Source organism: Seriola lalandi, unplaced genomic scaffold (genome assembly GCF_002814215.2).
Source record: "Seriola lalandi dorsalis isolate HSWRI2012SDOR001 ecotype SW California unplaced genomic scaffold, Sedor1 jcf7180002054956, whole genome shotgun sequence".
NCBI lineage: Eukaryota > Metazoa > Chordata > Actinopteri > Carangiformes > Carangidae > Seriola > Seriola lalandi.
The window spans coordinates 180,207-192,549 of record NW_019525507.1 but is presented as its reverse complement, the minus strand read 5'-3'; the positions used below and the strand labels follow the sequence as shown (position 1 = coordinate 192,549).

Here is a 12,343-nt window from a genome sequence, read left to right as displayed (position 1 = left end):
GGGAGAGGGAGGGGGAGGTGACAGAAAACTCTCTATCAGGCCACCAGCTCCAGCTACAAGCCCCCCAAACCCTCCATACCCAAAAAACCTCCCAAATCCTCTCACTGCTAATGAGCACAGCTGCAGCTTAGGCCGTGGTGATCTCAACTCTGGTTTTGTTATGACTTAAGCTTGATGCTCCAAGGCTTCCAAAAAAAAATAATAAAAAATAACAGAATCTGCCTTCTAATATTCCTCATTCCAGCATCTGAATTGAGAATGAAAGGCTGAATGACGAGAGGCCTAATGAACTGTAATCTCCGCACCACTTTTAATAGCATGTGTGGAAGACATTGCTATGTAAACATGCCAAAGTTGTGCTACCAGCGAGCGTCGCATGCAACTCGCTGTGAACCATGAGAATAAGGGGAACGTAAACAGTCGTAAGCGAGGATCTGAGCGTGTCTGCAGCTTTGAAATCGTGTTTTTTTCCGAGTTGGTCAGTTTCATCTTAAAGTAATGAGAGCATGGGTACAAAAAAAAAAATTAAAATAAAACATTCCCTGGTCCCCAGTAGATCAGAGGCCCAGATGCTCAAATATGTTAAGAGATATAGGGGCGTATCGTAGCCGCACCTCCGTCTCCAGCTCGCAAGGGTCTGGAAAACATCAGGAAATGCTTGACAAAGAGACGCCGCCCGCCTTCGTGATAAAATTTAGAATAAAAATGGATGAAACTTGTGATTCAGTGGCTTTATTTATCCACAAGTTGTGGATAAATTTTGATTTACAAATGCGACCGACCTGAACCTGCAGAGAAAGTGGAATTTCTCCATCAGCAGGTAGATTGCCAACATCCAACTGGGCGTTTTCCCAAAAGACCAAAATCATATCTGACGCGTACCGTTTGAGGTGGTGCTGGAGGCCACCGCCTTCTCGCTGATGTCATTGCGCGCTGACGAGCCCTTGGTCGCCACGATGGTCTCCACTCGCTTCTTCTTCTCAGCTGCTGAACTGGCCTGGGATTGGTTTTCCATGGCGATCGCTCATTCCTCAGCACCTCATGGAGACGAGATAACTGGTGGAGAAGAAGAAGAAGAAGAAGGCGTTAGGTAACATATCACAAGATGAATCTGACTGCTGTGTTAATCTTTTTCTCTGCGCTTGTAAAACCAAAAATAAATCCTCACTGTGATTTGTGCATTAAGTTTATTTTATTTCTTTCTTGATCTGCCATACGTTAAACATTTTATCAATAGACTGCCTGAAGAAAAAGACTTCAACACTGGGAATCTTGTGAGGGAAAACTTCAGATCCAATCCCTCCCTTTTCATGATGCCCAGAGCAGACCACGGGTCAATCCACCAGCTCACCCTGATTTATTTTAACTCAAACCTGCTGGGCTCTGATCTGCTTGTCGGGAGACTGATCTCCTTCTCCACTAACTGTTACATATCCAAAACCAAAATATACTTTACCTTATTCTCAACTATGTCACACTAAACTTCTGACTTCTTGTCAAAATAAAAAATAAAACGAAACAACTCTATGAACATAGTAAGGCAGGACATCCTGACTAGGTTTTCTATCTCAGAATAGAAGTAAAGGCAGCTTGTGGATACGCTGATAATCCTGCTCGAGCAGCCTTTCCAGAGAGAAAGGAGAAACCTTAAGGGGATACCACAGAGAGAGAAACATTCACAGTCCTGAAAAAACAAGGGTTGTTTGAAGGCCCTTTTGGGAATATCATGGTGCCGGGCAATTTTTCTTTCAAAGAATAAAGGTGGTTCAAGTTAATACTGTCTGTGGGTTTAGAAGGGGTTCAGCCAACAGTCTAGCAGACATGCTGCTCGGTTCAGCACCTCAGAGGCCGTCTACAAACTCCACTCTATCTAGGTCATGGAGGTCTCTGATTATGGAGACAACATGGTGATACACCGCAACCGCTCATTTCCACAAAGTGCAGGACAGCTTCATTTGGTCCAATACAAAGCCTTTACTTAAGACTCCATAATTCATGGCTGATTGCTGGAAATATTTAGTCTGGCTAACATTTTCTTTCCAATAAAGACCGGCTAATTCCCTACCTGTACTATTTAATTGTCCTCCACCCTATAAACACGCATGGATACAAAGGCCAGCAGTAAAGTCAAGCTATAATGCAAACAGAGGCGTGCTGCTGAAACTACAAGAGAAGGGTGGTGGTGGTAGGCGAGGGGAGGGGAGGGGGGGGCGATTTTTACCAACTCCCCAAGGAAGGAAGGCGAGGGGGAAGTGGTGAGGGGTAAACTTCAGACAAACACTGTGAGCTTTGTTTGTTTTTTTTTCCCAACCCCCTGAAAAACCAGAGTCTGTCATCCATTCTGACCCGACAACAACATCTGTAAGCAATTGCTGGCTTACAAAAAAAAAAAGAAAAAGGAAAAAAAAAAAAAAACACAATGCAATTACTCCCCTACCAATCAAAACAGAATTAAACAAGAGCTTGTCCTCTAATCACTCCCACATGCATACATGTGTAGCCGTCATCAACCACCAAAGACATTTCTGTCCTACTTGCACAGATATCATCTCGAATCACTGTTGCATGCATTTGATAAGAGGGGGATGCTTTCATTTCTGGGGGTCTTTGGAGCATGAGCCAGCTAATTGTTGGAATATGCGCGGCGCATGTACGTCTGCATGTGTGTGTGTGTGTGTGTCAGTTTCTCTGCTGATATCTCATCGCAGGTGCCGTTGGTTTACATTCATTTCGAGGAAGTGAAACGATCAGAGAAAACTTTTTCAGTCTCCCTCTTTTGAAACTGCCATTACATCATATCTAATGACTGAACCTGAGCAGGAGCAGTGTAAGGGGAGAGAGGAGTGTTACTGAGGAGCCCCTTGCAGGCTTTGTGTGTGTTTAGTGTGCAAACATGTGTGAGTGTGTCTTCTTGTTGGCCCCCCCTCGCCCCCCCCAGGTGAGTCAGACCACAGCGAAAACAGATGAAAGCGCAGCGAATATGAGGGGTCGGGGCTAAGGGGGTGGGTTTTGTAGGGGAGTCGAGGAGGGAGCGGGGCATTCCACTGGTCGGGCAAATATTCGCAAGTCCAGGCCACTGAAGCGTGTCTGACCGGCCTTTTGTGTTCCACAAGGCAGGCCACAGTTCCAAAGCAGCAATTAAAAGCAGGACCTTTTCACCCATAATCCCTCTGACCTGGACGCCCACACCCAGTCCTGCAGATGTTCCCGTCTTTGCTTTCGCCTTTCGTGTTGCTCATTTTCACCCCTCTGCCCCCCACCCCCCACCCCCAAAAAAAAAAAACACTCAGCAGAAATTCACAAACACAAAAGACACTTCCATCTGTGTTTACATCAAGACATGGCGACGTTGTCATGTGGAAAGAATTCCTGATGTGACAAAGTTTTTTTCTGTGTTTGCAATAAGATGTTAATCTGAGGACAAGAGATCCTGGTTCCCCTCAGAGTTAGTTTGGGTGTCACTTTCATGTAGCAGACGAACGTTCAAGCTCTCATCTACTCATGGGCCAGATGCAGAAATCAGATTTTTGTGTACATTTACATTCGACAGCACAGTAGTAAAACATCTGTACGGGAACTTCTGCTCAGACCCTGCACCCGTGGTGTGTCGCAGAGGCCTGGCACAAAAGACGGAATTACTGGGCACCGGTTGCTGTTGTCACCCAAAATAAATGTTAATTTCATATTAACGTCTTTCCCATGAAATGTCTGTCCTACACCCAATTAGAGAAGAGAGAAAGAGGGTGTATCTTTATTTGTGCTCGACTGTAATCCTTCCACACAGAAAGGGAGGCGATTAAACAGGTTTAAAATACCACAATTCAGACTGTTCCCTCAGAAAAAAAAAAAAAAAAAAACATTCTTATTTTATAAGCACATTAAGCAAATCAATTTAACATAAATTATACGCCTTGGTGACAAAGGCACTGAGTTGAAAGTCATCTGCAAATTGTACACATCAAAGTGTAACACTAAAATAAACTTTTGCCTTTGATAGAAAAAATATTCTGTTCTTTTTTTTCCCCCCTTCATGCAAGCTTAAACTACTGCTAACAGTATCAAAAATCACCGCCTTTTGATATTTTCAGGCGATGTCTTTACAAGCTTACTTTAATGAAACTGCTTAAGGTGAACCTCCAGCTCCACCGCTTTCAGTCACAGGGAACACATTTGCAAATGCACGGCACACACTCTCACTTACACAAATACACACACACGCTCAGAAACTGGGGGACATTTCTATATAAACTCTTGAAGTGTCTTCTTAGATTTGGCAAACCCCCCCTCACAGACGGGGTACTGTATTTGTGTTCATTTCATTAGGGCGACTGTTCAGTGTCGAGGGCCCCCTGAGGGGGGAGACTGGCAATGCCGCAGCATTCATCATCATTACATCAGCGACCACCGAGATCTGCTATCTTAGGCTTATCAACACTGCACAAACGCACCGCGGCGCAGCGAGTTAGAGGGGAGGGGAGAGATGGGAGATGGAGACGATTGAGGGAGATTGTGAGCAAAAGTGGGATAAGAGGGGGAGAAAATGAATGGAGAAAGGGAGGAGCGTGAGACTGTGTGTTTGTGTGTGTGTGTGTCTCTGTGTGTGTGCTTATGTATGCGTGCATGCATGTGTCTGCACCTCACTGTGCCCCTGCATGCCTGCACATGTTTTCCTGTGTGTACAATGTGTGTTTTCCCACATTTCGCAGCTATGCCAACAACATTAAGGGCTCCTGCACAGCTGGAATAACTAAAACACTGAGGGGCGATGAGGGAGGAGGAGTCTGAGCCCTTCAGCTAGATTAGCTGAATCTAGCAGTAAACCGAATGCGCTGGCTCGGGCTGCATGTGTTTGCATTGGATAAGGTCAATGAGGGGATGAGGCCCCTTAAGGAGACAGTGGAAGTGCTCGCCGGTGGTTCGAGGACCTGTCATTGGTTCAAAAATCCCTACTGAGGAGGTGTTCCCAAACTCAATGGCTCTCTGAGGAAACCACATACTTAGGTTTCCATGCTGTGTTCAACACTGCACTTATGGATCGCCCTTGGCCCTGGAAGGTACAAAAGGGGAAAGAGGTGGGGGGGGGGGCAGTTTGGTGGCTGTGGCTTTCCTTTCACCAGTGAAACTTAACATTGTGCCCAGATGGCTAAGTCTGGCCTACAGCTGATGGGGACCAGCCCCACAAGTAAGGGCCATTTAGCAGGAATTAGTCACACCCTGCCACACACACACACACACACACACACACATATCAAATCCCAGATATGCACATGCAAACTGGTTTAGCACTAGGCCTTCTCACCCTTTTGTGTACTGTGCCATGGTTAAGCTATGCAGATTATTAGTCATTTACATTTTCATATGATCCAACCAATGTGTGATTCCCACTTTTTACAGCCACACTGTAAAACCTACAGCTGATTTTACAGTTACCTTCATTAAGACTATTTATTGCTTCATGTTGTGAGTCAGTAAATCATCACATTAACGCTGCATGGAGAAAAAGACAACTGCCTTTAACTCCTCTTGACTTTGGAGTAACAGCATCATAATATTATTCCATCACCAAAAAATCTGGGCTGCTATCACGACTTCACTGCACAAAAATGTGAAAATGGAAAGCCTGTTCAAAAGAGGAGTGTTTATATTTTTTTTTTTGTTCAAGGACAAACAGTGCAAAAACACAGCCCATCAGTAGCTTTCAGCGGAGCTAATAAGATTATCCTCGCGTGCGTCTTGGTCCCTCAGACCTCTCCACTTAAGATGCTTTGGATGGCTGGTGAGGGACCCTGTGTATTGCACAGCAGAATGAGCTGAGTGCATCTTACATTCCTGGGTAACAAACCCACACGATGTAATCGTAATGCTTACACGACGCCTCTTTTGCGCTCGCTACCCAGTAGATAAGGGCCGAATAAAGCGCGCACCACAATGGAAATCTTTGCGCCTTTTCCCAGCAGCCCCCTGCTTATTAGAATGTTTATTTATATATTTTGACTTTGCATTTGTTTGTGAGCCACTTGTGTCAGGGCAAGTGGGGCCTGCGAAGACTGAGACAATGGATAATGCAGGCAAGCTTTATTGCCGCGGTGGCCCAGTTATGCTGTATTGGTTTCCCCCTGTTCTCCACTTTATTCATCTTCTTCCCATGTTTCTGTTTGATCAGACACTTTGGAAGAAGCAGCAAAAATGCAATGAGGGTCCAGGGAAGGAAAAGTAGAACATTTTTCTATATGCAAAAGTTTTTTTTTCCTTGAACTTGCCAAGAATAAGATTTGCATGATTACAATTATTCTTCCCAACTTTACTGCAGACTTTGTTTGTGCAGCATCCACACATCCTCTTGAAATTGAGTTTATTATAATAAAAAAAAAGACTTGCTGTTGCAGCCACTACATACTCTATAGCTAAGGCTTCAAGTGGCCCCCTGCACATGGCACATACTGTAAAGCACAGGAGAGTGGGGTCTGTACACTGTCAATGGGCCTCTCATCTACAGTAAAAACAGCCCTGTGTTTGTGGAGGCATTCTTCATATGGGGCTTTAGAAGGTGCTCTGCGTGACGCCATCCTTCGCCGCGCTTCCACAGCGAACGAGAACATGTTACGCCGCGCGCTGCGTTTGTTTGAGAGAGCACGGCTCCTATGTAACGCGTGGCAGAGAGAGAGAGAGAGAGAGAGAGAGAGAGAGAGAGAGAGAGAGAGAGAGAGAGAGAGAGAGAGAGAGGGAGGAAAGAGGGGCTGTTTCGACTGTGTTTAAGAGCGTGTGAGCCTTGGCTGTGTGATGATGTGCACAGGAGTAGATGCACCAGGTGCTCTTATACACCTCTCTGTATGCAAGTGCGATCACTGTGTGCAGAACATAAATAAGAGAGGGGACCCCGGGGAGAAGATGAGTGGAGGAGGAGAAATTCCTGTACTGATGAAAGCCTCACACACATCTCTCTCTCTCTCTCTCTCTCTCTCTCTCTCTCTGCTCCCTCCTCCTCCCCGCCCGTACACTCAGGGAAGGATCAAGCAGATAGATGGTCCTGTGTGAGTGTAGTGGCAGCAGGTATGGCTTCGACAGAAGGTCTTCACACTTAGCCCAGGGGACTGTGGGATATGCTCCTCTTATCCTCGGCGCCTTAGACAGAAGTGTGTAACAAAGAGCAGCGAATATTGGAGGGGAAACAGAACTACAGAGAGGCTGCACAGCTACAGGTTATGGAGTCGCAGTGAAACCGTCCTGCCCACTTTTGACTTGAAGCTCCCTTTCTCCTCAGTTCAGTTTCCCCGCTTACTTATTTTGCGCATACTCCTCCCTGTCCTCCTCTCATTCTTCCCCTCCTCCTTCCGATCCTTTTTTCCCTTTCCCTTCATTCCTCCGTGTCATTGGGATAAGTGTCGGAGCAGAGTGAGTCAGTGCTGCTATGTGATTAATGACGGGCCCTGGCGTCTCCGGGGCTGAACGCTAACAACAGCCAGGGGGCAGCGCGATAATGCACAATAATAAAGCCAGCAGACAATCAGCCAGGCAAAGCAAGGCCTATTAGCTAGCCCCATCAGGACGGCTAAGTGAGAAATTAGCCCTTCCCAAGCCCCGCCACAATTCATCAAGTGCTGCCCCTGAATCCCCCCTCAAGAAGTCATAATGTTTACTTAAAGACTGGCCTCGATGCCCCAGTGGCAAGCTTTATTGGCTCTTATTAATTCCCGCCCTGGCCCTCGCGGCCGTGCCATTTAAACCGAATTAAAGGGGTGAAAATTGGATGAGATGAAGTTGTCTTGGTGTTTGGCTCCGGCGTGATAAAGCCGGACCTAAACAGAGGGAGACTTGAAAAAAATAAGAGGGGTGGGCAAATAAAATCGGGGATGTAAAGGAATGCTGAATGAAGCTGTCATGAAATGCGCCGCAGTCAGTCAAAGGAATGCAGGGAGAGAGAGAGAGAGAAAAGAGGGGAGGGAGGTGGGGGAGGGTGAAGGGGGGAGAGAAAGGAAGAGAAAATGAAGAAATGGCATTGCTTTAATGCTAGACTTCCTGTGTGGATGGGAACGGATCCAAGAGGGTAACACTGGGTCACACATTCCACAGATGCAGGAACGGGATGATTCTGTTGAATCTTCACGTTCTCCTTATCTCTCATCACACAGGGGGGAAAAAAATACCTCGAAATAAGGTCACTCTATCAGCACTCCAACCTTAATTCAACACGTCAGTGATAGACAGGAGTAAAATAAATAAATAAAAAAAAGGGGGGGAGGGATACACTCACAAAAAGTACATGCACTTAATGAGGTGGCTGCGCTCTTAAACCAACAGAGCAATGAATCACACTTACAAACACCAATGATAAAATGGGTCTTATTTCATCAGCTGGCTCAAATGACCCCTTACTAAGAGTTGTGTATATTATGTCGAGATGAAATGCTCACTCGATTAATCAATTAGTCATTTAATTCCAGCTCTTCAAAGTGAGAATATCCCACCTTTCTCTTTCATATGATTGTACAGTGAATAACCTTGGGGTTTGCACTTTCGGTCGGACATCAAACAAGACACGGGAAGACATCACCTTGGGCTGTGGGAACTCCTAACGGGGCGCTTTGCCCTTGTTTCTGAGATGTTATAGACTACGACGAATAATCATCAGAAGGCACTGACTGAAGTTGTCTGTCCCTCGTTCAGGTCTGTGAGTGGAGCCTACAGGTTGAGAGCCTCATTCGCGTGACCTGTGGGTCTGTGTCGCAGGCTTGGCGGCAGGTGAGTGTCTTCTATAGAGAAATATGAGGTATACGGCAGCGGAGGTGTGAGATCAAAGACAGCTGCGGCTCAGAGGGAGTTCCGGAGACTTCTAGTTCCCTGACGGCTCTCCCAACGGCAGCGTCGGGAGACAACTCTCTCCCTTCACTTTCATATCAGGCACAGAGCCCCCCCATCCCTCTGTGCCGGCTCCTAGGCTCCACACACGCACACACACACACACACACACACAAGCAGTCTCAGAGGATTTGGCAGTGCTGCCAAACCTGTACTTCACCTACAGCAACACTTCTACACACAGATACACACACACACACACACACACACACACACACACACACACACACACACACACACACACACACACACTGTTGCTCATCAGAAACCAATGCATCACAAACACACAGCTGAATATTTGGGATTTTGAAAGGCTGAGTTGGGAAGAAACTCTTTTCACTGCCAGTGTAAAAAAAAAAAAAAGACTCACGCAACTCAAATACCAAGACAATATCACACCACACAACACTGGAGTGAGATGCCATAAAGCTCCCAGCACTTCCGAGTGCTCAACAAAAAAAAACTTCCCGTAAACCCAAAGCGCACAGTCACAAAATGGCCCCCTGAAAATCCCCGGCATAAAGAGCGAGGAACAAGACTGTCATTAGAGAAGCAGCCCCCTCAGGCCTGCCGACTTGCTCGTGAGGAAGCCAAACATCTGGCTCTATTTACTCATTTCAGCTGTTTGCAACCCCGCCTCAAATAAATCAGGGAGCCGTAACGCCATTGCTTAGGACAGGTCCTAAACAAACACGCTCAACGCTCGCCGGCTCACTCACTCACTCACCTCCGCGCGTTCGAGCATCCCAACCGGGGCTGGGCCGGCTAACGCAGGCAAATAAATTCGCGAGGACTAGGAGGAGGAGGAGGAGGAGGAGGAGGAGGAGGCCTTAATTGGAGCGTTTGACGGGTGCCTGGGGTTAATTGGGAAGCATGGAGAGCAGCTGGCTCCACGGTGGAAGTAGAGACGGGGATAATAAGTTCACCCTTTGCAGGAGAGACAGTTAGTGATGAATCAGATCAGAGGAACAGTGTACTGTAATCATCCTCACATCTCCCCTCCTCCGCCCCGCTCTCCTGACAAGCAGAGACAACCTGGCTCTCAGCTACGCAATCTGGCACCTATCACACAGGACTGGTAGTCACAGAGAAGAGATCACCCGGCGATAGTTCACACACACACACACTCATTCAGCTAATCACTCACACACACAATAATTCTTACCTCTAGGACACGGAACCTAGTTTATCAGTTCTCCGGTCGATGTATGTAAATCTCTCCAACAATGTGTGTACTAATGGCTTATTACCCTGCGTTAGCTGGTTTGCATTGATCTCTATGCCAGAGGGAGATGGGGAAACTAGAGCAGTTCGCCGCTCATATGTACCAAGCAGGACTATAATCACATCCCAGCTTGTTTCAATAAAAGCAACATTAACATAAACCATCTCAAACACACTAAAACCTTCACCCCCGCTCGGTCCGTGCAAGAAAAGGGGGGAAAAAAAAACTTTCCTGGATTACAGGGTAATCAGGGCCATATGGGATGAGTCTGTCTAACTCTGTGTGTCTCTCTGATGTGTACAGATTGTGTTTGTCTCCACATATCACGACTTTGTAAATGAGCAAAGTGTCTTTCTATTTTTTTTTTTTTTCCAAAAGAGAAAATCTTTAGCTAGTGTATATAAAGAGAGGGGAAAAAAGTGTTTCTCTCTGGAAACTAGTAGCTGTAAAGGGTTTAGCTGTAACACCAAACTCAGTTCCTTGTGCTGGGAGGGTGGCTGAGGGAGCATTTGGGGGCTGAAGGAAGCCCAGGTAGAGTCATAGGCAGTAATGGGAGGAGACAGGGACTTAGAGCGCCACACAAAAGCCAGGCTTTATAAATAATTCCAAAAGCTAACAGGATCCCTTGTATGTGTGAATCTGTGAAATACATTCACACATGAATGCACACACACACACACATACACACACACACCCTGCCACCAGGGGGAATAGGTTATTCACACTGTTCCACTGGGGCTGTTGTGAGTCTGACCTGCCTGGATTGGTAAATTTGGGTGAATATCTTTCTTGCATAGATGATGCAAAGAAAAAAAAAAAAAAACAGAAAGGTCAATTTCAGCAAGAAGACACACACACACACACACACACACACACACACACACATTTACACAATCACACACTCACTCACTCATAATGCAGGGCAGCAAAGCACACCGGAGACCTGTCTTGTAAATCTCTTTGTGAAAGCAGCTTTGGGGGGTAGACAGGGGCTTACACACTGAGCCCTGAGGTAGAGCTACAGACTCCACTCCCTCTAACCCCCTCATGGTCTTTCTCCCTCTCCCACACACATACTCTGCTCTCTCATCTTCCCTCTTCCTCACTTTCCATCTACCCCTCACGTTTCCTCCTCCTTTCTTGCCCTTCTCTCACCTTTTCCGTCACTCCTTCCCTCCCTCCCTCCCTCCATTCTTCCCTTTTCCCCCTCTCTCTCTCTCTCCCTCTCTCCTCCCCTCTGTCCCAATCCGGGCTCCCGAGCGCCGGTCCTTAGCCCTGCAGGCTCCCGTGGTGTTGCGGTGACTAATGTCCTGCCTTTGCTCAGACAATGAGTTTGAGGCTGAGCCGGGAAAGTGTTGAGGAGGGAAAAAGACTCCAGCACCTTTGACAAATGGAACCCTTCGCACTTCTGTGCCCACTAAGGGAGGCTTTACAATGTCGCGCTCCACGCTCCACGTCCTCCGAGGGACGGCTGCAACCCGCAAAGCCGCATCTGGGGGGAATATAATGAATTCTTTGGGAAGTCTAACCTGGCTTTCTTCATGAATAAGATATATTTCCAAAGCATGTCGACCCCTCTTAATAAAAACAGCAGTCTGGCAGGAATAGCCAAAGCCGTTTTAGGGCCCCATGTACACGTTAATATTTCTGTTTCTCTATAAATTTTCTCAGGCCCACTTCTCTCCAGGCCCTGTCACTGCGAGGCCAGGCCTACATTTCCCTGGTAGGTGGAGGAGCCGTGATGACAAACTGTCATTAAAAGCGGCTGGAGTCCCTCTCTTTCAAGGAACTCAAACTCTTGGATGCTCCCTCCTCTTCCCCACGCACCCTACCCCCCATGCAACCCTGAAAGGAACTGGGCTTTGTCTGAGGAGCAAAGGAGAGAGGAACCCCCCCCCCAACAACCCGACCTCCCCTCCCCAAACCCTGTTCCTCACTCCCTGCGGAGTATTGTTAAAACACAGCCCCCTCTCTTTCCGTGGCCCAGGCTCTTAAAACAGCGTGCTTTGCATGAGAAAAAACGATTAGTCTTCAAATGCTGCGCTGTCAAAGGAGGGCTCTTTCAGGTTGGGGCAGCAATTTGCTCAGATAGTAGAGTTCCCCTTTTGTTTTTTTAAGATGAGGCATTATTAGAGCCAGGGTCTGTTAGCATTCATTGCTGAGAAGAACACACTGAGAGGGGTTTATACGGGGATGCCCGCCCGCCGCCCTCCTTTTCCAACTTGCCCTAAGTCCGCAGCAGAGGAAAATGAAGGAGCAGAG

General features: G+C 47.0%; 1 protein-coding gene across 2 annotated transcripts in view; it reads right to left on the bottom strand.

The window, feature by feature from the left end:
• gli3 (GLI family zinc finger 3) overlaps positions 1–12,343 on the bottom strand; it is a 93,423-nt gene that overhangs the window by 74,872 nt on the left and 6,208 nt on the right. For both annotated transcript variants that reach the window (XM_023395088.2, XM_023395089.2), the window contains exon 2: positions 883–1,056. In XM_023395088.2, the coding sequence (XP_023250856.1) occupies positions 883–1,015 (133 nt within the window). In that variant the 5' untranslated portion in view covers positions 1,016–1,056. The remainder of the gene's footprint in view (positions 1–882; positions 1,057–12,343) is intronic.